Source organism: Corapipo altera, unplaced genomic scaffold, assembly GCF_003945725.1.
Source record: "Corapipo altera isolate COAL_440 unplaced genomic scaffold, ASM394572v1 24b, whole genome shotgun sequence".
Classification (NCBI taxonomy): domain Eukaryota; kingdom Metazoa; phylum Chordata; class Aves; order Passeriformes; family Pipridae; genus Corapipo; species Corapipo altera.
Genome location: NW_020884888.1, coordinates 12551378 through 12578152, shown reverse-complemented (window position 1 = coordinate 12578152; position 26775 = coordinate 12551378). Strand labels below are relative to the sequence as shown.

The window sequence follows — 26775 nt, the reverse complement described above, 5'->3', positions numbered from 1 at the left end:
TTCTTTGCTCCAGTTACATCAAAATTGAACTATCAAACCTTTTTCCACTTCTGTGAGACCATAAAAATTTCTAGAAATTCAAGTGAAATGCAAAGCCCTACAAACAGGAAAGTAGTTGCAGACATCACATTCATAAAATTTCTTCTGTAAATCAGCTAAAATATTATTGTAAGATTTGAGCACTTCTCCTTGCAGGAGAGGTGATGTAGACATGGCTATGTGTTACAAAAGCAAGGAATATAAGCATCATTTAGGGTAGGTCAAAGAAGGAATCGACCAATTAATTTGCAATTGAACTTACTGAAAATAACTTACTTCTTTTTCCAGAATCTTATTATAGAAAAGAAGTGATATTCTTTGAATGTCTTCAGATTTAAGCCATTGCCTAGAAGAGAAAAGGAATGTTATCACTGAGGTAATAAAGTAGTCCAGTCCTTTTATATAAATGAAATGCAGCAATATAAGAAAATCAGTTGGAATAAAGCAAGTTCTTATGTATTGCAATGTATCTGGTGAATTTTCACTGACAGTAAAAGTGGAGACTACAAATCCCCTCTCCTTTTTGACTTCTATTGCTAACATGAAACAAAAGCTCAGATGAACAATTGCTTTTCTGTGGATCACTCTTAAGCAGAATCAAGGGAGAGATTTATATGATGTAATTCTAACAGTGATATTCCACTCATGTCCAAAATACAGTAGTCTATCCAGCAGGCAGAAGAGAACTTGAGATAAAAACAGTCCTTCACAAGTTTCTTTTAGGAAGAACACTGTTCCAATATGCAAAAGTGGTAGGTAAATTACACTTCACAAACTCCTATTGCAAATGAAAATGTAACAAACATTACTAGAAGAGGAGGAGTGATTTTGTCTTTGAACTGTGTCAGTCTCTTGACCACAGTCCTGTACTATAGAGGTAGATATTGACCTTTTCGCTGATTATAAAAACTTCTTCCCTGCTTAAAGATGAGAAATTGTATAAGTACTTGCATTGAAATGAAAGATGTATTAAACTAAGTGAATCTTGACAAAAGCTTGACATAACTTTTACAAAATGAAATGTTCTAATATAAAGTCTGCATTTATTTTAATGGACACTTGAAAAGATATAAAATATTTGAATTCCAAAAAGGTTGGGCTGCTTGTACCTCAAGGGCACTACACAGATCTGAAAAAAAATTAATTAAGCAGACTAATTCTGTGGACATGCAATATTTGAGCTTGAATAATAGTTGGGCCTGAGATTTTTTCCAACATTTCCAGCAATAACTTTAAATTAGGCTTCAAGTAGTACTTCAAGTCCCAACTGACAGGCTGCAATGCAAATAAGTAGCAGTAATGAACCACAGTGGAACAGATCCAAAATTAAGGTCCTGGGAGAACAGGAGTGGACAGAGTGGAGCGTAAGCTATTAGCTTTGATTTATGAAATCAAAAGTATTTGTTTCCTTGCCTGGGAGACTGTCTCCATTCCTGTGCAATCAGTTTCATTAGAATAAGGGGCTGTAAATATTCTCAGTTCTAGGAATGTTTAATTCCAAAATATATTTCCCAGTCTGCTCTGCAAAGGCTCACATTTATATCTGATCACAATTAGGATTCTGAGAAGAAACACATCTGGCAGTCTGGTGTACCTATGGTATGATTTTCTTTTGGTTCAGCTGTAACCTACTAGAGAAAACATTCAGTTTGTGGAATATTTTTAGTAAACTGCTAAAATTTAATGCAATTCTTTTTCCATTTAGTTATAAAAATCAAACTTAAAGTAACCCTCTTTTCCAAATAGTTAACTAATTTCCCATTTTTTTCCCATAGTACCTGACAGGAGGATTGATTTAATTACCATTACCACACTGCTAAAAAGTTCTGTCTGCAGATCTACTCCCAAAAGCCTAATTTGGTTTGTACGCACTTGATCCCATGCGAAGTCAGCCTCATACTCCACACATCATAAATTCATGTTTTCAGAAGATTTTAGTTTTTCTTTAAAGCTCAGAAAAAAAAAACAACTATACTGGTTTTAGGTAGCACATGCTGACAGGTCTGAGACAAGGGAATAGTACAACATATACAAATGGAAGTGGAGAGCAAGTACAGAAGAGAAAGCACAAAGTCACATACCTTTGGCATAGAGATAAGGGCTGAAAATTCTGCCTCCAGCCTCACTCCCTGATGAACCTAAAACTTACCAAAGTATTTTCAAGTACTTGGGGATATGTCTCCTGGGAAGCTAGGTACCAAATTTCATCTTAAATTCTTTTGCAATCCCAGGAACAACAGAGACAGACAGCTGAACTCAGGTTGTATCCATGGAAGTATGTGGTTTAATAGGCCTTGTGCTGGTTGACAGTGTACAGCAAGGAATTATGCACAGAACACAGCAGCCACTGTGACTTAAAGGAAAAAGAGGGCAAAGAGAGTGTGTCTCTAACATAGTAACTACTTACCAAAGACCAATTAGATTTAGTTTAGCCCCCTCTGTAGGTGCATATTTAGCCAAGAGATTACCACCCATCCAAGTCCTACACAAGTTCCTAACCACCAAGGCTCAGGATGGCCTAGCTAGGGCTTCTCACCCCCCTCTTGTGCAGGACAGGCCCTTGGCAGTCAGGAGTACCTTGTTGAAGGTACAGGAAAAGGAAACACGGAGAAAGCATGATGTTACACCCTAATGGCTAAGGCACCGAAGCTCTTTGTTTCTCACTCACTCTTTTAAATCTGTATTTCTGTATATTTTAATGCAGTGCTCTAAGAGAATAATATTGAATAAACAGGTCATAACTTTCCTCATGCAACTTTGCGACGGACACTGCCAACTAAGTCAACTACTCTGAATCATGCTGTAAAGCCCCTGGGCTGCTTTTTAGATTCCAGAGTTTCATTTACATTCCACAAGAAGGAATTTAACCCAGATGCCCAGAGCTATTGACAGTGTGTACACGTGGCGCTTGGCAGTTTTCCGGAAAGATCGCCAAGCCAGCTTGTGAACAGGCAGAGGAGCAGGGAGGGAGGGATCCCAGAGAAAACGCTACAGTGACTTTAAAAACTTGAGATACCATTTCAATACAAATCACACTATTTTACACTGAGTAAAGACAGTGATTCATTTGGACTACAGCATTGTCTTGGACTAAGAAGATACAGACTCTACATTCCCTTATCTTCCAGTTACTGGCTGAAAAGCACCTGGCCATTTAATTTCCAAAGACCCCCATTTTATGACCATTTTCTTGCAACCAGTTACTTTCTTCACAGAATGACATGTAGCTAAGAACCATGGTGTGGATGAAAAAGTCAGAGCATGCTGACAGCTCAGGGTGGAAGAAACATGACTCTATACAGTGAATGTTTGCTTTTGAATTCTTTTCATGCATTTTTCTAACTAAAAAGGTCAAAAACATGGTACTTTTAATACCATATTTTAAGAGTAATAATGGTTTTTAATTTTCCTTTTTCAGTCACAGACCTATTTGCTATGCAATCCAAACTTTACACTTGAAAACATTTAGAAATACCAGTTCTTACAGATTTTCTTAAAGGTTTGCTTCTTGCTTCACAAAAGCAAAAGATTTTGTTTCACAACCACTCATTTACTGTAGCTGATAATGTTATTTTCATTTTACAGTCAAAAAATTGAGGCACAAAAATATGTAAAATGTGACTTGTTTTGTGTTCTAAACGTAGGAAATATTTTATTTAACTGTTCTATGTGCTTAGTCTTCACATAGTTACAGTATTATTGAATTAACTTCCGTTTGAGGAATCAGGACTTTTGACAAGTTATTCTCAGGTATTCAATTGAATCATAGCTTTTAAGTGATTGATTCAGCAAATCAATACAGAGATAGGTAGACAATCTAGTTTTGGAAGGTGACATTCAACCTTTCTGATATATAAGATCATTCCTTATGTTGGTGCAATTCCTCATGTAATTCACAAAAGGCACTGAAAATTTTTCAGAAACATTTTATATCCCAAAGTTTCTCTGAATTTTATGCACTAATTAGATAAGACAAGGATTCTCTGAGATAAAACAACATACAGTATGGTCACACCAATATTTTAATGCATTTATACAGACGAATTACTTTTGACATCAAATCATCATTTTTACAATCCACTTATCAGAGCAAGTGTACCTAAAGACATATTAAAACTACCAAAATTTATACTGCTGTTTTAGACAAGTCTAGTATAATCAAATCACATGACCTACCCTCTTTCACTCTATTCTTTCTATGACCTACAACTCTCAACACTTTTCTAAAATGACTGAAAAATACTTTCCTAAGGCAAAGTATCATTAATAGGACTAAAATATGAAAAAAACTCCAAATGTGACATATGAGCATTTAATAATTAGGTGTAATACTCAGATCATTAAGATTCTGAGTAACAGAAGTAGGGGGGAAACGTAATTCATTGGACTTATTGTCCACATTTTTGAAGGGCAATTCTCTTATTTCATCAGATAAATATAAAAAGCCTGAACACTTATTTTTTCCGGTATTGATTTCTCTCTCAGTCTTATCTATTCACCAGCAAACGGAGAAGATCAATACTGCCTCCAGCTCTTCCTAGGTCACAGAAAAAACACGTCAGGTTGCCTCCCACAGCAATTCCAATATGCCAGCAAGATTAGCCTTCTCTAAGAAATCAAACAACTAGTTGAAACAGAGAGATATTAAACTATGATTTTAGGGAAAGTTTCTAATTCTGAGGAACTGTTTCTGTGACAATTGTGAAGCATCAATTTTCACATCATTCTGATTCCCGAGTCAGTTATTGCTGGGCCTTACTCCTCTGCTCTCAGTTAAGACAACTCTGTAGTTACGGCCACGAGTCTACAGATACAAACAGCTACAGAACAAAAACCCCTGTGCCATGAAGACAAGTCAAAACCTCTGTCATACCATGATTCAGAGGCACTGTCTTATCTCATATAGTAGAAAATGCTACTGTACAACCAATCTTCACAATGTGCAGAGCTTCCTATCCCAGTATTAGTGACACCTTTACTGTTTTCAGATTTGGTGTGCATGTGGGAACAAAAAATAGCAAACACTCTTGTAGATTTATGCCAAAGTTGGAAAGAACAGAAACAAGAGAGGATAAAGACTTACTTTTGAGCATTGATTCCATCAATGGCCTGGATCATTCTCTCATTCAGTTCCTCCTCAAACCTTCTTTTCTGTGATTTTGTTCTGAAAAGAAAAATGTGGGAATTTAACTTTGGAAAATCATTACATTGTTAATAAACATTAAACAATAGTTAGCATAAACATGTGAGGATAATAACAATTTTTTAAAAAGTTATACTGTAATAGGAGCTATAGGCATCAGGCACACTAAGCCTCGTAATGAGCTCTTAAAAATACCAGCATAAGCTACAATCTGACACACACACACACACACACACACACACACTCACTCACAAATCTAGAGTTTAAATATTGAGCTCTTAAAATACAAACATAAGAAAATATTTCAGAAAAAAAATCAAAACCAAGAGAACTCAAGAAATTCTGGTTGAAGGAAAGTCTTCCACAGTATTATGAATTCATGAAAAAGAATAAGAATATGTTCAAATTCATAAAACATTCCTGTTTCTTGCAGTTATTTTTAAAAACCTTGTCAGAATTTTATGATGAGCACAATGTGATAGTGCACTGAGGCATAAAAGTACCCTCTACCAAAAGCCTGATAACTCTTCTTTTCTTGGAAATACTTTATTATTTTTAATAAGAAAACTCAGAACCATCTTAAATTAGTTTCAAACATACATCATGTTTCTCTATTTATAATCTTGTAACTCATCTGCAATAAAAAAAGCACCTTTTCTTTCGACTGGACCAAACATGAACCCAAGAGAAGATCATCAGAATGGGTTTGTCTCTGCTAATATAAATTACTGCAAACATCATTAATCCTTTCAGTAGCTGTGCTCTCCTTAAAAATGAAATATTTAAAATATTAATAGATTATGTCTCTGTATCTTAATGTTATCTTAAAAACAGTGTTTTGTAAGAAGTCAACAGCTAGATCTGAAATTTGACTCTATGCTTACTAAAATGTTCTTAACCTACAAATTGAACCCTGTAAAAGGTAACATGGATTTTCTTCAACATCAAGTTCTTGGGTTATTTCCCCAAAACTGATAACCTGTTGCAGGATTCAAATTAATACAGAAATTATATTAGTGTACTTACAGGAATCTTAAAAAACACAACTGATTTCTTGCCTATTCAATGTTATTGAATTTAGCTAAGAAAGTGCTTATAAATCATTTTTCACATATAAAACAATCTAGATGAAATACATAGATAAGGAGACATTGTCTAATTACACTTAATCCTCCTGGCAGATTCTTAACAACATAAGACTATTGTGTAACTACATAAGAGCTAAGACTGCCACAAACAGAAGTCTACAGTCAGGCTTCAAACCCTACATTTTCATATTCTAATAAAATATTGATTTTCAAAGTGCTTATGATCATTTCAGCTCTTTCACGTGGGAATGACTAACTAGCTTAGCTAGAATCCTAGTTACATGTCTGTCTCACTAAGGACATTAGATGCCAGTAATGTTTTATAGAAACATTCCATAATATGGTATCAAGACACATTTGTACCTTTCAAATCTATTTTGTAATGGAGTTTAGAAACACAAAAGCAAGAACACTTCAGAAACTTCAAGAACTGCAGTATTTCCAAATGCCAGAGTGATCTTTCACTGGCTGATAGAAGTTCTTTGGACATACTGTCCAAACGTAAATGTGTAGTTTTAAAATTAGACTCTTTTTATTAATGTCAGGAATGTTCAGTCAAAAGTTGTTCATCCTCTGGAATTTAGCAATATTTTAGGTAATTGCATAGCTCTACAGTAACCAAGGACAATGAAAATACAAATTTTTAAAGGTTCTTCCAAATGACTTTACAGTATTTATATCATCATCTTGCCCTAGTCAACAAAGTACCAAGCAGGAGCATGAAAACTTAAAGCTGTTGAGATCTTACAAATATTTTGTGTAGTGTGAGCACTATAGAAAGATCACAAAGTAATTTTTGAATGTCTATTACTGCAAACATACAATAGACTGAAATAATAAGCCACAATATAAATACAAAGCAATTAAACAAATATATAAAATGGTTCTTTTTGTATATATTATTAGCTGTTGTAAGAAAAATTATTAACAGCCCTTTCCATCTGCCCTTTTCTTACATCTCTGTGCCTCCTCCCAATTTTCCTGCATATAATTTTCTTCCCACTGATAGAGTAACTGGTTTATTAGAAGAAACGAATAGTAGTTCACCAACACACCAAATCTGAATAATGCTCCTTGTTAGCAGGAAGTGTATTTGCAATTCATAAGTAATATGTCTGCCCACCTGTTTCCATAGCCCTTCTCTACGTAAGAGGTATCAGCAGAAAAATTAGTTTGCGTGAGAAATGGACCTCAATATTTGAAAGCATATGAATGTATATGTATTTATAGAGACTTTTGATGAATAAGTAATTTTTTAAGACTAATTTACCTCTCTCTGCAACGCTGAAAATGATATTGCCCCATGGGAACATCCTAAAGAACAAACAAACAATAAAACCTTATTAATTACAATAGACTTTGACAATACTAAGTTGCTTTAAAAACAGTGTGGAAAACAGGGTCAAGTAAGGGGAAAAGTTTCCAATACAAATACTTTCAGCATTAGATTAAAACTGTTTAAAAGAAAAATCCAACCAAGAGTAAAGATGAAGTGACCTGGGGAAAAACTGATCTATCATTATAAACGCTAAACAAATAATACAATAGTCTGAATCCAAGAATATTTTGCTTTACCAGAAAGAATTCAATGTCATCACTCTTTGGATGTAGCCCAAAGTTTTGACAGTTTCAGCAAAAATGAATCTTAAGTGTTTTTAAAAAAACCAGACCTGAGTAACCAAATACAGACAATGGTCATTATTTGTTATCAATAAGCAACAGCAGCCATCACAGCCACATTTATTTTGTGATTAATAGTGATGGTGGGTACTTTCTGTAATGAACATGCCTCAATCCACATTATGATGAACTGTATTTATTTAACAAGAACACATGGCTCAATTCTATGTTCCCATATGTAACAGGAACAAAACTGAATGTCAGTGTTGAAAGCTATTAGAATTTACCTTCGTGCTTTCACTTTTTAGAAGTAGAAGATTATCAATGTACAAGCTGTAGACCCACAGTGCCTTACCAACAGCAGTAAAACAGGGTTAGCAAAATTTTAAGAAAATCTGTTCAGTGTAAGAGATGCAATGTTGCACTATAGTACTCTACAACTCAGGCCATCAACCATAGCTAATGAGTGGTAGGTGGACCTTCAGAAGGTAGATGTAACAGTGAGTATGGATTTGGCTCCCGGAGTACTCTGAATAAAGTCCACTCCAGCTACCACACAGATTATTCTAACTTCATAGCCTTTGCTCCAGGTTTAGCATGTTCCAAATGGAGAATGTATCTGAACAGTCAATGAATCTCAAGGACTTTCTCTGTGTTTAAAGTTTTCATTCCTGAAGGTGTTGCATTCTGGCTGTATCTTCAAAATATCTTTCTAAAAGACGAATAGCAGTCACTATCCGTGCTATGCCTGAGGCGGGTCTGAGCTCAGAGGGTCAAATTGTGTATTTTAGTAAGTATGTTGGACTCTTTATAATTCAGAGATGCACTTATAGGAAGACATGGTTTCTTAGACCTAATCCAAAGCTCCCATGTCAGCGGAAAAGCTCTTAACTACTTCACTGGGTTTATGCCCTGGACAAACATAAGTATCTTCTTCTATCAGAAATAACCAGGTATTTAGCAGTGAGTACCTTTTTCCTTTCAAATGTTACTAAATTATATGAAATGACATAAGTAGGCCCCTACTGTTGTGCTTATCTTGCCATTTTCAGTGGTCATGCTGTCCCTGTGGTGCAAGTGTGCAAATGGTTTGGCTGCTCCCCAAGATTCCAGGTACCGGGTCATGCGGACAGAAGCTCTCATTTTGGCTCCATCAAGAGTGTGTCGAGGTCGAATGTGGTGCTGTGGGCTTCGCTTTTCTCCCTGGTTGAAAGAAAATAAAAGGTGGTATCAGCCTTTGTGTTCGTGACCTTTTGAAGCAGCAGTACATCATCTGGTACCACAGATCTGTGTGCTTAAGAACTTAAAAATGGAGAGTTACTAGGAACATGTAAATCTTAATGATATTGCTGGGAAATATCAGAGACTTATTTCTGAAGAGCGGGAAACATTTGCAATGCAAACATTATGTATTTGTAGGCATCAGTAATAGCTCCAATCAATATCTTATAGTAGTGAATTATTCAATAAAGAGATTAGTTGTTCTGCTCAAAAATAACTATGACTGGCCACAAAATAAAAGTACTACTAACCTTAGGATTGATTACAAAGTAGGTCTTAACATTATGCTCTTTCAGATATGGGTCCCTCACATCTCCATCCCCATCTTCCACTTTGTAAGCTCCATTCAAATGTGCCAAGGTGACTGAGGTGATGTGAACACGGCTGAAATTATATTTTAAAAGAATGACGGAATCACAAATACTGATCGAAAGCATAATTTGAACCTGATCGACCATTTTACTAGCTTTTGGATATACCTCTTATATGCTGCTCACTTAATTTACAGTCCTTCTAATCTAATTTTTAGAAATTCTAGTATGCATAAATCTAAAGGTTTCCATATACAAAAAAATACTCCTTAAAATCACAGAAAATACCGAGTGCCTCTTTTTTTTTCCCCAAAGACAGCACTAAGAATTAGTTCACGCATCTCCATGAAAGACATGGTACCTACGTGTTTTCTTCATGGCTGAAAAATCCATGTGCCCAGAGGTTAACAGAGAAGCCTCTTACCCTGGGACTCCTCCGGCTTCCATGTGATTGGCCAGAGTAACATCGTGTGACCACACATCGTACTGCCACTTCTGCAGCCCAATAACGCCGCACAGCACATTCCCGGAGTGCACTCCCACACGCATATTAATATCAACTCCAGTTGCATCTCTCACTTTCCTGCAGTTGATAAGAAAACCTCTGTTAATATACATAATCGGCCCTTTGTTTTCTTTTAGTTTACCAGTCACACTCCTGGAAGTGCTCAAGGCCAGGTTGGATGGGAGATGTTCCAGCCTGTGGCAGGGTGATCTTTAAGGTCTACTTCAATCAAAACCCTTCTGTGAAATTAGCAATATCAACTGTAATAACATTTACTTCTTTTTAGCACTGCCTCCATTCTTTTTATGCTAGGATTATATATTACCTTTCCTATTAGCTATACTTGTAACAATTTGTAGAAATATTAATTCTCAAGTCCACATCTGAAGTTCCTTCTTTTATATTCATCTGAAATTATTTGGGAAGGCTGAGCTAAGTAGTGGAAATGTGAAAAACCTAAGGACTGCAGAAAGCTTCTGGAGATCTGGAACTACTGTTATGTGCCCTTCTACCTGAAGACCCTAATATTTGCATTGAAGACCTTCTCTTATCTGTCATATCTGAAGGGAAGGATGAAAAACACGGCACCTCAGGATATTCTACAGGCTGTGGCTTGTGCACGCTTCAGGAATATGGGCTCAGTGCCATTCAGGTTGTGGAGAACATGAGGCTCAACAGCCTTCCACGTGCTCAGTGTGTGCTGTACCAACTACAACATTATATGGTGATTGAAAGGCCACCCTCACTGTCCAGACCACATCTAAACTTTTGACCTTTTCAATGACAGAGTTAAGTATCTCTTCACCCAGCCCAAATCTCAGAAGAGTCCTACACATAAGATAGGCATTTATCTTTCCAGAAGAAGCTTTTCTGAATCATGAGTGGGTGACTAAGGTCCAACAGCTAGAACATTTTCAGACATATGTCATATGGGTACCTGACTACATATGTAAGGAGTTATAAAACTAATTCAGATATTGATAGGCTTATACAGCTCTAAGAAATGGGAAGATCATAACTTAACTGCATTTATGTATTAAAACCCCAACTCACATGGAGCCAAACCTAATCAGTAATAAGGAACATGCACATACATTTATCTTGGAGAAATTCAGGGTGTTAATGGAAGAAACAACTGCAGAATAAAGAACCCAAATAGCTCCTGTATACAAGTCAGGTTCATAGTTCTAGCAACATCTTCAGTCTCGTGATGAGAATCATCAGCTCTGAATTACAGAATTGAGCAATTGAGCTGGCCCATTTATCTTCCTTTTTTTTTTTTTTTTTGTAATGAATGGGAACATAGAACTTAATAGGCTTAATTTGATATGGTAAAGCCTACATTTAAGCATTAGTTCTCAAGTGTTCTTTTTCTGGGAAATTAAAGTAACAGGAGCATGACTGAAACTACTTTAATTCCTTCAGTCTCTATCAAGTGTTTATTAGTATCTCTTTTCACTTTGCCATCTTACACTGCTCTCACGTAGCTGACACATGAAAATGAACTGTCTGTAAATGATCTTTGTAAGCAGTTGGTAAATGACAAATGCCATTTTGCTCTGTACAAGGAATATGACACAAGCTTAGCACTTCTGAAAACAAGTGTTTTACAAAACTGGGCAAAATGGAAGGCGAACATTTATCCTCTAGGAGTAAATTGGTGAAACGCTGCCCTGTCATATTCTGCAGAGCAAGCAGAATAAAATCTGCTTTATAATAAGCTCTCAGGAGTTAAGGAGGGGAGCAAGTAGAACATGTACCACTACTGAATCTTTTCTTCTGTCTCACAAATTAAAGAAACCATAGAAGACTAAATTAGCAGTGTAACTCTGGACCAAATTAGGGTTTACTACTACTTCTCTCATGTGCTCCTTGAACAATTGCTATGATGATGCAGACACAATGCATTCGAGAAGGTATCTGTCACATCCCCATAGGACACTCAACTTACCTACACAAGCGTATCTGAAATTTCCCATTTTTATTTCATTTTCTCTCCCATAGTCTCTCTAGTTTCCCTCAGCACACCACAGGCTGTGTGCCCATCCCGGCTAGGCAGTCAAAATATTCATCAAGACTGTATTTTTCCTATTGTAACCTGAAATTTGAGTTTCTAAGGATTCTGTGTTTTTCAAAGGTACGGTTAGCTTGCAGGTAGTTGTTGCAACTTCACACAAGCAAGAGTTCAGATCATTAGGAAAACACCGACTCTCTTAACCTGAGCTTTATTCATCTCTAACTATGGACTGAGGTATCTAAGACACTACAACACATTCAGTGAGCCTTGAGCATTTATTCCCCTCTAAATTGCTAATTTTAAAAGCATATTTTCCTTTGGGATTAGACCTACAGGAGTGAAAACATACCTTAAAAAACTGTTTGATTTTGTATCTAACATTCAAAATGGTATAACCATCTCATCCAACAGTTTCTTTTACTTTCCTCTGAAATGGAACTCATTTTATGCTACCAAATCAAAGACAGTCTTTGAGAAACATGTGGCTGAGAAACAGGAAGGCACCAGAGAGACAAAAGAGTGGAGACTGGGCTGAAGGAAAACAACCCATATATTCACAAATAAACATATTTTGCCTTAACAGATAAGTTCTAGCCTTAAAGAACCCAGTTAAGGTGGTTGGCTCTTAACATCACAGGCAGCACTGGCATCTATGGATTGATAAGGTGAGCATCCCACTCCTGGGCAAGCAGGCTGCAGACTACAGGAAACATTGGATTTGTTCCAACATAGTGCAGAGTAGCAAAGAAATTAATCAATGGGACTACGATCCACGTTTAAATGGAAACAATCCATAGCATAGTGAGGCTGAATTGCTCAAAATGGAGCTACACATCATTAGATAACCAGAACAAATAAGACTTTGTACTACAGATCACCCATCAATTTGGCAGAATTCCTCTTTTCTGCTTCAAAAAGAACTGGAACTGATACCATATTCAGGTGGTAAAATCTATACAGCTTTGTTAATCTAAACAGCAAACTCCTCTATTTCAGTAGCTTACACGCTGAAGGGGCAGTTTGCATCTCAGTGACTGAATATAGCAAAAATTTGTATCTGGCAAAAAAGATATTTTAGATAGAGTCAAACATATTGAGTTACACACTTCCAACAGCAAGAGTACTACTACTTCTCATTTTACAGAACACAGAAGTATGTCAGGAGATGCTTCTATACAAAGATGAAGCAATTATACAACAAAATATGGAGTTGATTAATAATCAGCAATTTTGTGGCAGGCTGCAACGCTTGACATAATACTTCAAAAGCATTTGAAAGCAAAGGGTACAGATTCCTCACTTCTGTAAACAGGCTGTGGTAATCAGGCATCTATGGGAGCGTTGTGATTTCTGACTACAGTAATAAAGTCAGATCATATAAGTTATACAACTAACATACAATTTTCTAGTCTATAAGGCTGCTCTTACCAAGGAGAACCTGATCATACAGCATTAATAATGAACATACTTGATGGCAGCTTGAGCAGAAAGTTATTTCCAAGAAAACTGGGAAATTCTGAAGTGTGAGAATCTGACAGATTGCTCTCTGAGCTCAAGTAAAACATTGCATTATGATGTGTGATATTATACTTTCAGTTCTTCATGAAGGGCATTTTATGGCTTGAGCTTAGCATTGTTTTTCCACCAGCTTCCTATACTTTTTTCTCTTAAGTAACAAAGAAACAGGCTGATCAGAAGCTCTATGCAAATACTTTTAACTCACATTTCTCACACAGCACGCAGGTCTTTTGAAATCTAAATCAGAAAGCTTTCATTCTAGGTTGGGGAAAAAAATCCAACATTTTTAAGCCAATGAAGAGAGTGGGTCAGAACTTCAGGACGGACACTCTTTTACCAGACGCTCTACTGAAGGGATGGGTAGCTTTAGTTCCTAATATGCTAGGGAAGCAAATGTTTTAATTATAATATTGGTCTAGTATGTCTATGTGAAAAAGAGAAAGAATTCAGTGAAAAAAAACGAAGAGACAACCAAATCTGTACATTTTAAAGTTTGTCAAGAAGAAGTACTCCAAGTACCATCTAAAAAATGGGCTTTTTGGATGCAATGTAAGGTACAACCACACATGGACGAAAAAAACCCCCACATTTTAGAAAATGCAGCAACCTGATTTCTGTGCTGACTCCCAAATATCCAGACCTCCACATGATACATGCTTTTGCAAAGTGTAGCTCACCTAGATTTACCGTGATTTTAGCCAAAGAAAACTTAGTTTTTCTACAGAAAAGATATTTGCGCCACTAATTATAACTGCTATAAGTAACCATTTGCAATAGTTTAATCCCTAAAACCTAAAAATGACTTCAGGTATGAATTACAGACAATTATTTTAAGTATAATTTTCTGACCCTGGTTAAAAAAAAAAAGAAGAAAAAAAAAAAACACGGAAGGTTTTTTAATTGTTCTTTCCTCACAAAATGTTTTCTGCATAAGCTAACAGAATAAGACACTCACTTAACAAATAAACTACAATACTGAGCTGAAGTTTCAGTGTAGTCAGGTTTAAGATCCTTCAGCATGATGTGCTGACATCCCTGAAATGTGGTGGTAGAACTCAGACAGGGCAGGTAGCTTACAAGAGTTATTTCAGCTCTGCATTGAGAGTTCTGATAGCAGTCAGGTGTAGAGCTGAGAGGGGGTAAAGCTGTCCTTTTGCAAGACTTTGAAGTTCCATCATCACCACAACTGCTACAGTTGTCTATAATCTGTTCCCAATCTACTTTTCAATAATAAACTAGAGAATTCTTCAAGTAGCTGTATCCTCAGCTGTCTTACAAATGTTAATCCATCAGATTTCAGTTACTTGAAATAAGTTACAACTGCTATTTCAAATGCAATCACATTAGGATTCACAAATACTTTGCTCTGTTTTCTGTTTCAAAGACAGAATGAGCACAATTTTTATGGGAAAAAAAAAAGAGATATACAGAGTAACCCAGAAATTCAAAATACTGTTAATAAACACAGAATTCTCTATAATACCTCAATGTGTTGACTGAAACAAATGTTTCAGGAAGTCCTCATCTATACAGAAAAGGTGAAATTAAACCTAAACATGGGGTTTAGTAAGGTACGCATATTTAATTGCTTATCTAACTACATGGGAAATAGGTCTCAGTCCAGAAATCTCTAAGCCATTAAAAATGTCTTTGGTGGACATGCTCAATATCACTCCACAGGTTAAGGGCTGTGAGGTATCTTAATTGTGGACAGGTAACAGCTCCTGACCACCACTGATTTCCAAACTTACGAGGAGCCAGGAGCTCTGGCTTCTCACAGCTGTTTGACTCACAGGTGGGTGGCAGCATCACGACTGCAAAAAAGCTAAGCTTCAAAGTGTTAAGTGATGTCTATTGGGATATTTACCATCTTATAATTACAGAATTACAGAATAATTGAGCTCAGAAGGGACATCTAGAGATTGTCTAGTCTATCCTTCTGTTTAAATCACAGCCAAAGCAGGTTGCTTAGGGCGATACCAGTTGGACTTTGGGCATCTCCAAGGCTGGAAACTCTACAACCTCCCTAGGCAACTCCCATGCCAGTGCTCAGTGGCCCTCACAATGAAAAAAAGTGTTTCCCAAAGTTCTGAGGAAACCTCCGGTGTTTCAGTTTGTGCCCATTGCCTCAAGGTCTGTCACTGGGCACCACTGAACAGCCTGGCTACATTTTCTTTGTGCTCTCACTTTTGGCTTTCTCTCCTCCAGGTTGAACAGTCCCAGTTCTTTCAGCCTTTCCTCATATGAGCACTGTTCCAGGTCATTAATCATCTTTACGGTGTAGTGATGACATAGCCTCGCACTATACAACATTTTAAAACATTTCTTTGTTGAGGCCGAGTTCAAGATAACCACACTGGACCTTGCAGTGAAACATACCAACTACTGCAGGGTTGAATGTTTCAACCAGTAGCACAGAAACAGAAAAAAGAGAGATTTTTATTGTTGAATAATTAACAATAAGTTTGGCACTTACTTAATGGCTTCACACATGTCTAGTCCCATTTTCACACAATTCTTGGCATGATTTTGAAGAGATATAGGTAGTCCAGAAACACAGTAATAGCAGTCACCTAAGATTTTAATTCTCATACATTCATTTTCCTAGAGGAAAAAGCAAGGTGAGATGGTCACTTTCAACTTGAAATACATAAATGTAGGGTTACTGTTACAAAGTCTGACTTAAATGATGTTAGCAAATTCTACTTAATCTTGTTTCAGTAGAGAAAGATTTGGCTTGTTAAAACAGAAGCGCTATTAGGGTTTTGTATGGATGAGCCCTCCGTCTGTTACGGTCCTTAAGGGGCACAATCGGGAAGTAAATATACTGCAATACATATATACGCAGAGTTGTTCACAGCTGAGATTAAAAAACTGGGCCAAACTATCCTATTCTCAATCAAAATAAAGCCTTTTTGTTTGAAATATGAAATCAAAAGACCTAGCCTTCCACATTTACATCTTTGAAGATGTACTATGGAATATTTCCAGAAACTACCAGTCATAATAGTATTTCTATAATTCAATATATTTTAATGTAAAGGTTTTTATGTTTTTAAAACTAATACCGGAAAATAGTTTTTGAACTAATAACACAGGAAATTTTTATATGCTCTGGTGTTTCTGATTTCACCTTCACACATAAAGTTTGATGTATTTTTTGAAAAATAGCGCCTAAATAAACAGAAGAAAATTTTATACTTGCTTTTTATTTTTTCTTTGAGTAATCAAGAGGCTGCGGTCAGTGATTAAAATTGCTTCAATCAATACCGTCTCTCTCCTCCTCCAGTCTCTTAAATGCTTTTCCAGAGATCAGAAAACTAACCCTTTTCTATCTTGAGTTTCATAATCCCTGTTATTGTAAAAAAGCTATTGAAAGAGGTATTCATCTGCCATTAAGCTTTACTGGTCTCCATAGGCTGTCTCTATTGGTCCTATTAGAGAGAGCTATCTTGAGTTTCACAGACTGTCACACTGATAGAAATACACTGATGCACTCAGACCAGAGCCAGAGTTTTTTCCTTCATGTTTCAAATCCAATCTTCCTGCCAAAGTCTCAGAAATACTGCTTGAAGATCCCGAGAAGAAAAAAATATTTTAAAGATGACTTACTTACTTAAACTAACAGCAGCAGCCCATAGAAACTCACCTTTGCAATCTGATCAAACTTGCCAAACAGCTCATTTAGCATGTGCACCAATTCCCCTGGTGAGCAGTCACTGGCCAAGCGAGTGAATCCCACAATATCAGCATACAAGATGCTAGACAGAAATAGAATTGAACAGAATCTTGGTCACAGTTTCCTTCTGCAGGACTCAGATTTATCAAACAACAGCTAAACCTGAGCATAAGCATTCTGGACTTCACAGGGGCATGCCTGTACCCAAAACAGCCACTGCTAAATGAAGAGCAATAAATACAACTATATTTATAGGCAAACCTACATTTATCTAAATAGGTGCTATGGTAATATAGGCATTATAGGTAATATATACCTATACTGATCTTAATAGGTATTATCTTCTCAAGTATTACCTTTATAGTATACCTATATTTACAGGTATTTATAGACATTCTGTACCTATACTTGTTAGTGTATTAAAATATCTAAGAATGTAATTCAAACTAACTTGTCCAATCAAAAAGCCACGCAAAAGAAATTGTAAAGAAGAAAGAATGTCTGAAATAAATGGTGAGTTATTTTTCTAACTACTAAAGTTTAGAATTAATAAATAACTGGATCCTTCAGAATATTTTTTCTCAGGTACTTTGTAAAATACATACGTCATACAGCTGTCTGTATTTACATGATATAAAGCCTGAGAAATCGTTCCAGTTAAGAAAAATACAAAATCAAAATAATACAACTGACATGAATTACAATTTTGACTGGTATACATGAAAGCAAGATTTAGTACTTTAACTTGAAAAATCACAGAATCACAGAATCTGCCGAATTGGAAGGGACCCACAGGGATCATCGAGTCCAACTCCTGGCCCTGCACAGGATCACCCCCAAGAGTCTCACCAGGTGCCTGAGATTATCATCCAAATGCTTCTTGAACTCTGTCAGGCTTGGTGCTGTGACCACTTCCCTGGGGAGCTTGTTCCAGGGCCCAACCTCCCTCAGGGTGATGAACCTTTTTCTAATATCCAACCTAAACCTCCCCTGATACAACTTCAGGCCATTCCCTTGGGTCCTGTCACTGGTCAATCAGTGTCTGCCCCTTCTCTTCCCCTCAGGAGGAATTGTAGACTGCTGTGAGGTCTCCCCTCAGTCTCCTCCAGGTTGAACAGACCAAGAAGACATGTAAAGAGCCTGTTAATGTGTGGCTTTTTCTAAACAACTCCATCACCTTTGTGACTTTCTGGAACATGGAATTGTCAGCATTTGATCAGATTAACAGATAATAAACACTGAATTGTTGAAAATCATATTAAAAGGATTGCTTTCTTTTCATTTTTTTTTCTGAATGTTGTTGATACATTTTGTTACAGTACAATACCTTACGTTGGTGTGCCTTTTGACATACAAATTGTGGAAGTTGTTGGTGTTTTCCAGTTGACCTGCCTTCGGACCTTGTAACCTCTGAATGATCTCTGCTTTCATTTCCATGGCAATGTGAGCAGGCAGTAAAGAAAGTAGAAGACGCTCCTAAAGTTTAAAATGAAATGTCCACAATTTCTTTAAGGAGAATAAAATTAGTATGGTAGCAACACTGTGCAAGGCACACATTATTGTCAATACTATAGAACATTCTGATGAGGTTTGCACTCAGACCTGGTATGGCCTTCAAAGTTAATCAGTTCCTTGAAGAATATGACAGGAATATATACATGCTTCCAAGTAATACCTAGTTTCTTCAAGGTTAGAAAAAGCTTAAGCTAAACTTAATATCAGAAGAAGTTATGTGCAGTAATCTATTCAATATCTGAGTAGTATGTAGCAAATAAAACAAGAGCTGCAAGGCCAGTTCAGAGGACTTTAAGGGAAATGCAGTTTAATTCAGGTAGAATAGGCTAAATATTTTTTTTAATGTATTTTAAATGTTTAGCTATAATTTTAGCAGTTGTTAGACTGAAAATAAAAGATAAAATAAGACATGGAATATTGCAAATCTTGAAATTTTGCAGACCATTTTGATATGTACTTTATTATTGCATTTGACAAAATATTTTTTTAAAATATTAACTTAAAAGCAAATTGAATACTAAAAGAACCCCAAACTATACATGTTTTTCATCATTTGTTGGTATTATGGTCTTCCTTTTGCAAATCAGTGCATTTTCATTTTGCCCATTTTACCTGTGACAGCCTTAAACTCAGGTCCTATTTCTCTGGAAAACAGATCAACAAGAACTCTGCAAAAAAACCCTTCTTTCTTTGATCATACTCCATCTTGAAACTGAAAAAGAGCAGAGAGACTAATTCTGGCTAAGCACAAAAACCCTGAGCCAGTGAGGAGAGGGAAGGCATCTGGAAAAGCCCTAGTCAGAGTCAGATAGAGAGACAGCTAAGCCAGAAGAAATGATGATCTCAAAATGTGCGTGATCTGCAGGTGTTACTCAGAATGATGCATTCTCTTTGTTTCACAACGTGTATTTTTGTAGAGTTTGCTGTTCTATTCATGAAGGTACCAGAAGAAATGTAACCATTAATCTAATTCTCTGCCTGGGATAATTACTTCTGTTCAGGTCTAATGACCTTGAGTAGAGCATGGCAATACAGGGCTACAGACTCTTCGAATATTTACAGCTATCTCAGCTATCTATCTCTCATATATAATGAAAACTTCACATTCCTCATAGCATTTGTGCACTTGTAAGCATAGCACTAAGTTATATGAGGCCCTGTGAAACTGATCCTATACATACTTTGTAAAAAACCTTTACTTCAGTGAAGCAAGACAAAATCTTGCTTTGTCGCTAAATAAATATTGAACTAAAAATTTTCTTTTTTTTTTTCCACTCTGATGGGATCTGAAAATAATTTTGATTCACATAGGTATGGACTGTTCTTTATTTTGCATACTAAGGTATAACACATAAACAGAAAGATGACCCATGAAGTAAATGTTCAAGGTAAAGCATACTTGTTTCTAGTTTCACTAATTAGGTAAGAATAAAATAAGAAGTACCATTTTCCTACTGCTAGGATCTCAGATTTGACACATTGCAACTGAGAAGGACGTATACAATTGACTTTTCATCAAAATGTTAATGTGACTTTGTTTCTTAAATGAAAGTTTTATTTAGTATATTAAGGCATTTTAGCAAGTTTACTTCCAAGAGATTGATGTATTTTCATTGCTTATGTTCACTAGCAATGTTTTATTTGCACTGGTTCTTGGTGGAGGCATTTTGCTAATATGGAAAAAATATCTGTACAAACAATAGATTTTTTTTTCCATAATGAAAGCTTATTCTTCCAACTTGATCTTTATCTAACAGAAAATTGTTATTTTGTGATGTACTGGATGGGTCAGCACTTGCTAATAATTATTATTACACAGTTAATGAAGAGGTGAATGCTCTGAGCTACAATTGGACATTACCATACTCCTGTTGTACCATGGCTCGTAAATGCAAGCTAGTTCACAATCTTCCTATGACTGTTATGATTCCAGACACACAGTGATGCAGACACTCAATGTTAGGTTACTGCTTATGTGTTTGAAACCCAGAAGGGCTGGACAAAGGTCATAGGAAAAAGCAGCAAAGGTTTTCAAGGAAGCAAGAGAAAAAGCAAGAGAAAAACTTTTCATAGGAAGAACCGTAAAGTCAAATACAAGCCAAAGAATCATATGAGAGAAGGGAAAAAAGAAAGGGGACATCAGGAGAGATGGAATATTTCCCCTCCTTTTTCTCTCCAGACCAGACCACTATTCCAGTCTGCTTAAGCATCCTGGTGAAGCTGTTCACCACACCAGAATTCCCTCCAAAGAATATTTTCCTTCCTCTGTTTCCACTGTACAAAAGAGAAGGTTGCAACCAGAGGTGGCTTTAGTGAACTGCAATCGGTGAAGCACTGCAGAATACTTTGCCACACCCAGCTTGCACCTAGAGCCTTCAGTCACCCTCTCAGTCATGCAGGCTGCAAGTGCTCACATTTCAATCCTGAAGTTATCACTTGTGTGATAATGTGGATTGTTAATTTTCATTTCTTTCACTAAAAGGCAATTGTGAAAGAAATTGAATCTCAATTTCTTATGAAGACTGTAGCTGGGCTAGTCAGCTAGACAAATGCAAAATGCTTAAAAATACATTGTTCCCTCTCTTTCCGCTAAAAGATCCAAAGATATGCATAGCACTTAAGAACACCTCTTCCTTCCTGTTTTGTCATCGCTGGTGGCTTAAAAGAACATAACTGAAGCATCAAGACCAATTGCTTTCCTCTCAACCACTCAAGTCACTTGTAGCTGAGATCTTTTAAGTCCTAGGGCTAAAAGACAGAGCTCACAATCTGTACTGAATACAACGTTATAGCGCCTTTCAATACTGTAGGGTTAAGTACTTCTCTCTTCTTCCTCTGGATACCAGTAGAAGGATAGCAAGTAGTCATCCTCTCTGGATTCTCCAACCAAAGATTTTCCATGGTATATGTCACACTGTTATTTGAGTTCCCTTCTCTCAATTTCACATCCAAGTTGATTTCTTTGTCAGAATTTTCCCTGAATCATACAGATGACTTTAGCAGTGATTCGCAGTTACACACCACTCCTCTACAGCTTGATAAACTCAAGTTGTTTGTTTAGTTAGAGTAAGTTAGCATGGCTCATTTAAAGAACACAGGAGTCTGTTGTATTCTGCAAGGTGGCAATTGTGTTTGAGTATCTTGCATAGTACCATGATGCTGCTGTGCAGTAAACAAACAAAATATCCTCAAATGCTTGGTATAGTACATTTTTTAAAGTGCATGTTTCACAAATCAACCTCTTCTTGGCTTGAGGCAATAATGGTTTATTTATTTGCTCATTCCTGCTTTGTTATGCAAACTACCAATACTGATTCACTCACATGTACGGGATTACACAACTAGTAACTCCTTACTGTAGCATAATTCTAAGAATTTATAGATTTAAAGGCCAAATACTCTTCCATCTAGTCTGATCTCTTGAATAATATAGACAACAGAATGACATGGAGAAATAAAAGTAGTCTGATATGACTCATTACATTAAAATTAGCTTAGTGCCTTACTCTCAGTAGAGAGAAACACTCCTTCAAGGCAATTCACAGAATCTAATACCGAATTCCTGAGGGAGCATCTCTCTCTCTCTCTGTCTCTCTCTTTCTCTCTCTCTCTCTCTCTCTCTCTCTCTGTTTTCTACGGAGGGAACTGCAGGTCTAAATCTTGGTCTTACTGGAAGAAATGTCCAACTCTGTTGTTAACATTCTTCTGATGTTCAAGCAGCCTGCAGAAAAATTATATATTCGTAGATCAGTAAAGGACTATAGGAATATTTTTGTCCCTGTAATCCCATATAGGGATATTTTTGTCCCTTTCAATGTCATTTAAGGTACTGAATCACAGAATCATAATGAAATCTGATTTCCTGTGTGTTGGATTTTGTTTTCAGATTCCTCTGGCATATGTTTAATTATCTATTTAGCAAGTTTGACAAACCAGGTCAGTAAGTCAGCAATTAGCCTTACATGCATTCTGCTTCACAACAAAGTTAACAAATAAACAAATAACAAATAATTAATAAAGATAATTAAATTTTCAACTGCCCTTGAAATGTATAAAAAGATAACCTACAGGAAAGGAATCTTGTGACTCCTGATCACAAAATGATGAAACAGTTATGAAGTTGATAGAGATGGGGATCAACAGGGTACTTGTTTGTCAAATTATGGTACTGTTTACCCAGACCTCATGATCATTCTCTTAAATACACCTACAAGGATAAATAGTTGTAAATTGCTTTTTCTTCAAGATAACTTGGATTCCTGACTGGGAGGGGAGATGATTTTTAAAAATTACACGCTATTATCCCCTTAAATTTAGCCTATGTTAGTAATCTCCACCAATCTTATTATCTGTGCTAAGACCAATAAATCAATTTTATTCATACACACGGAGAAAGGTATTCAATCTTGATTACAGAAACATAAAGAGGTGAAGAATTCATCAACTCCTCTGCAGTTTGTTCTAGTTGTTAGTTAGCTGAACTGTTAAAACTGTTAAAAACTGTTAAAATGTGTTGTGTATTTCTTACTTTGAAGTCTTGGTCCCGTTATAGCTTTCTCAGCTCAAGATTAATGTCCATACTCTGTTCCTTGCAAACATAGATAACTTTGATCAGGTAAACAGCTCCAAAAATCTCCTGCTCCTTAGTATTTTCTACACTCTCTTCTCAAAAACCTAACAACCTTCAAACATTTTTCAAAGTTTTTTTGACATCAATCCTAAAATTTTGCTCCAGTAAACAAAGACACGCACACACCTACCCCCCTGCTTTATTCTCTTCAATATGTCCATGATTTACACTGCACAACTTTCTGCTGTAACATTCCTGGAGTTCCCTGTCTGCCTTTTCATGTCTCCTATTGTCTCCAAAATATTTTTTGAAGTTGCAGCCTTGAAATATTCTAGTTCTGGCCCATACTCTTTGCTTCTAGAATTATGACTCTTCAGACAGTTATTATAAGCTCTCTTGATTAATATAATTTATAAAGTATTCCATATTACAGTATTTACTATCAGATCAATATTTGTGATTTCTGCAAAAATGGTTGTCTATGAATGTCTTCACATACCTCCTAGATCATTAATACAAAATACATAACAGCATAAACAAGGAGATACGGCTCTTGCAGAACATGAAACACATGCCAATTCATTGAACATCTCCACTGCTAATTTCCACTCACTCCAATCAAAATCCATTAGACAGTGCTCTTTTCATGGGGAGTGTCAGTACTTTTATACTGTGCACATTGCATCAAACATCTTACTGAAATCTTCTGATTTTGGAAAGTTATTTAACTCAAACCTATTCCCCACTAAAAACTGAAAAATATTTTCATATGACTCGATTTCCTACCAAGTTGTTGAGTACATCACTGTATTTCTTTCCAAATGCAAAACCATCACAGCAGCATCTTTTATTTCATATTGATTGTTTATACTTTTTTTGTCTAGTGGTAGCCCCTTAGTTATGATGACCTTTTTCTTTGAATACTTCCAAAACAGTGCTAGTGGCCTTGACAAAGCCAGACACAGTTTAAGGATTTTTCCTGCCATCTAGAAATCTACATATCACAACTTTGACCATATTGAACCCTTTTTTTACATATCTAATTGCTGCTTTTGCTTCCAGTTATGGTTAGCACAGACTTTATGGCACAGATAACATGTCTCCTCAGGACAGAACTATGAACTCTCATCTGTTCTCATCTGTTCTCCTAAAGGGTCCCCCATTGCTAACAACGTTCATTCATGATTTATTTTTTTTTCCCCACGGAAACTGAGTTTTTTTAAAATCCCCAAGCACAGCACTGTAAGATGTTTTGTTTTGATGACTCTTTTGGTGAAATTTCAAGGCTGGTAATGCCAGGAGCCAGAATATCAACACCAGAAAATCAATGCACACAGGAGAAATGAAAGCACCATCCTCTCAGTCCTCATTATTTCCTCAGCCATGGAATGCAAATGCCCTCATGAAATTATCTTGCAGAAGACAAGTCACAGGTGTCTGGGAGCTGCTCCTACAGGAAAGAGAGCCCTGAGTAAGGGCTGCCAGTGGGCAGACTCATGCTGGCTGCCGAAGGCCCAGTCACCAGCTCAGACCATGGTGATGAGAGATGTTCACCCACTGGACCAGGGCCAGGGTGAAGCCCAGGGAAGGGCCAGACAAGCATCTGCCCCCGCGGTGCTGCCAGGGAGCCTCTGCCTGTGGGTGAGGGGCTGCCCTCCCCAACCTGTCCCTGAGCTCCAACCATCCCTCCAGAAAGGGGGGAGTTGTCTTCAAAACATCAGTGGTGTGACTTGCTTGCTTTGCAAGAACAGTACAGCCAATGCAGGCTTTTGACTGAAATACACTTAATGGTTTTCAGGCTAAATAAACAGTGTTGTGCCCAGCTCATTTGCTCTGTGAATGCAGAGCTAGCATCTAGCGGTCACCTTCATCTCCAAACAACATTAAAGCTACCTGGAAGCACTGCTTCGCTGCCACGTTTTTTCAGGGTAGGGATCTGAAAGCTCATTTAAATTCATAGGCTCATCACACATCTGGTAAAGACAAATTCCTTTACAGAACTTAGGGGATGATCAATGTTTATGCATAGATTACAGTTTGCATATGCAAGCTTTTTATGACTAATTTTGCAACTGATGTTCACCTTCAGAATACGTGCCTATCCTGCGGGTGGTCAAGTGACGAGTCATCAAACAGCAAAACAACAGAGTAAACAGAACATACTGACATACACAGCCAGAGCTGCTTAATGAACTGACAGAACTTCAAGGTTTGTTTGCATCTGATCCTGTTAACTCTTGCTTTAAGTTTTATATATTTCAAGAACTGATGAAAAGACAGAAGAAGCATTTTGGAAATAATCAGTTTGATGAGATTAACATGTTTATTACTATATCAGCCTTTAATAATGGTGAAATATTACACTGCTGGAAATTGCTCAATACCATTCTTTTAAACAATAAACCCTTTAACTCCAGTACATCTCGCTTCACATTTTGAGAAGAATTTTATGCTATTTTTTCAACAGAAACAAACAAAACCAGACTCATCTCTCTTTTCACATACTTCCCTTCTTCCAAACCATCCACGCAATGTCAGGCAAGACACTCGAGTACTGCTTGAAGTCTCCAGTTCAGCTGCCCAGTTTAGAGCAAAACCTTGTGGTTGAAAGCATCAAATCCAAAGCAAAACAAAAAGCATTTCTAAGCCACAGCACTACACTTAAGTTAGATGATTATGTCTGAAGCACACTGTCAGCATCACCCCTCCACGCTCTTCTAGTTAACATGAAACTGGTTGCTTTTACCTCTGACATTGCCTGCTGATGTTCTAGCAATCTGCTTACAGAATACCAACTAAGCATGCAAGAATGGATTTCTTTCTGTGTGTCGCTGGTGATTTTCCAATATTTTATTAGATATTATACAGATATCACACATTTGTGTGATCAAATGTTAGTCACCCCACAGAATAAGGATCCAAACCAAGGATCGGTCATCCAGCTATACCTGTCAGGAGCTCATAAACACTTCAAAGTGGGTCAGACAGAGAGGTCAGAAGCAGGGCCAGACAGCAATCTCTGTATTAGATTATTCAAGAATAGAAGTAACTAAACATAGGTTTGGCCCATAAAACAGCCAATTTAAATAGAGATAAAAAATTATTCAAACAGAACCTAACTGCAGAAGTTTATTTCACCTGTATATTAATGAAAAATGAAGCTACAGTAAGGATCTGTACTACTTCTTATGAAACAGTGATAAATTTTAATGTTGAAAGCTGTATATTTTAATACCTCTTTTCTGAACAGCAGTAAGCATCACTGTTCATTCAACAGCTCGCTTCCTAGCCTTGAAGACAGAGGAAGCTGACTCACACTAGGTAGAAATCAAAGAACAGGTAGATGTCTGGAAAGTATACACTGTTACTGCATTCATAAAGCAGACCTTTTGTTTCCTTACAATGGTCTAAATAAAAGGGAGCAAGAATGATTTGCATTATATCTCTGTCTCAGGAATTAAAGTTTCTCTTCTGCTTAGTCACTGAATA

At 36.7% G+C, this 26775-nt stretch overlaps 1 protein-coding gene across 1 annotated transcript in view; it reads right to left on the bottom strand.

Annotated features, from left to right (window-relative positions):
• Positions 1–26775, bottom strand: part of ADCY2 (adenylate cyclase 2) — a 211637-nt gene that overhangs the window by 56629 nt on the left and 128233 nt on the right. The window contains exons 5-13 of the mRNA XM_027644049.1: positions 18529–18677; positions 17172–17283; positions 15999–16126; positions 9907–10065; positions 9423–9555; positions 8917–9093; positions 7541–7584; positions 5123–5203; positions 316–385 (exon numbers count right to left, since the gene is read on the bottom strand). Of these exons, the coding sequence (XP_027499850.1) occupies positions 316–385; positions 5123–5203; positions 7541–7584; positions 8917–9093; positions 9423–9555; positions 9907–10065; positions 15999–16126; positions 17172–17283; positions 18529–18677 (1053 nt within the window). The remainder of the gene's footprint in view (positions 1–315; positions 386–5122; positions 5204–7540; positions 7585–8916; positions 9094–9422; positions 9556–9906; positions 10066–15998; positions 16127–17171; positions 17284–18528; positions 18678–26775) is intronic.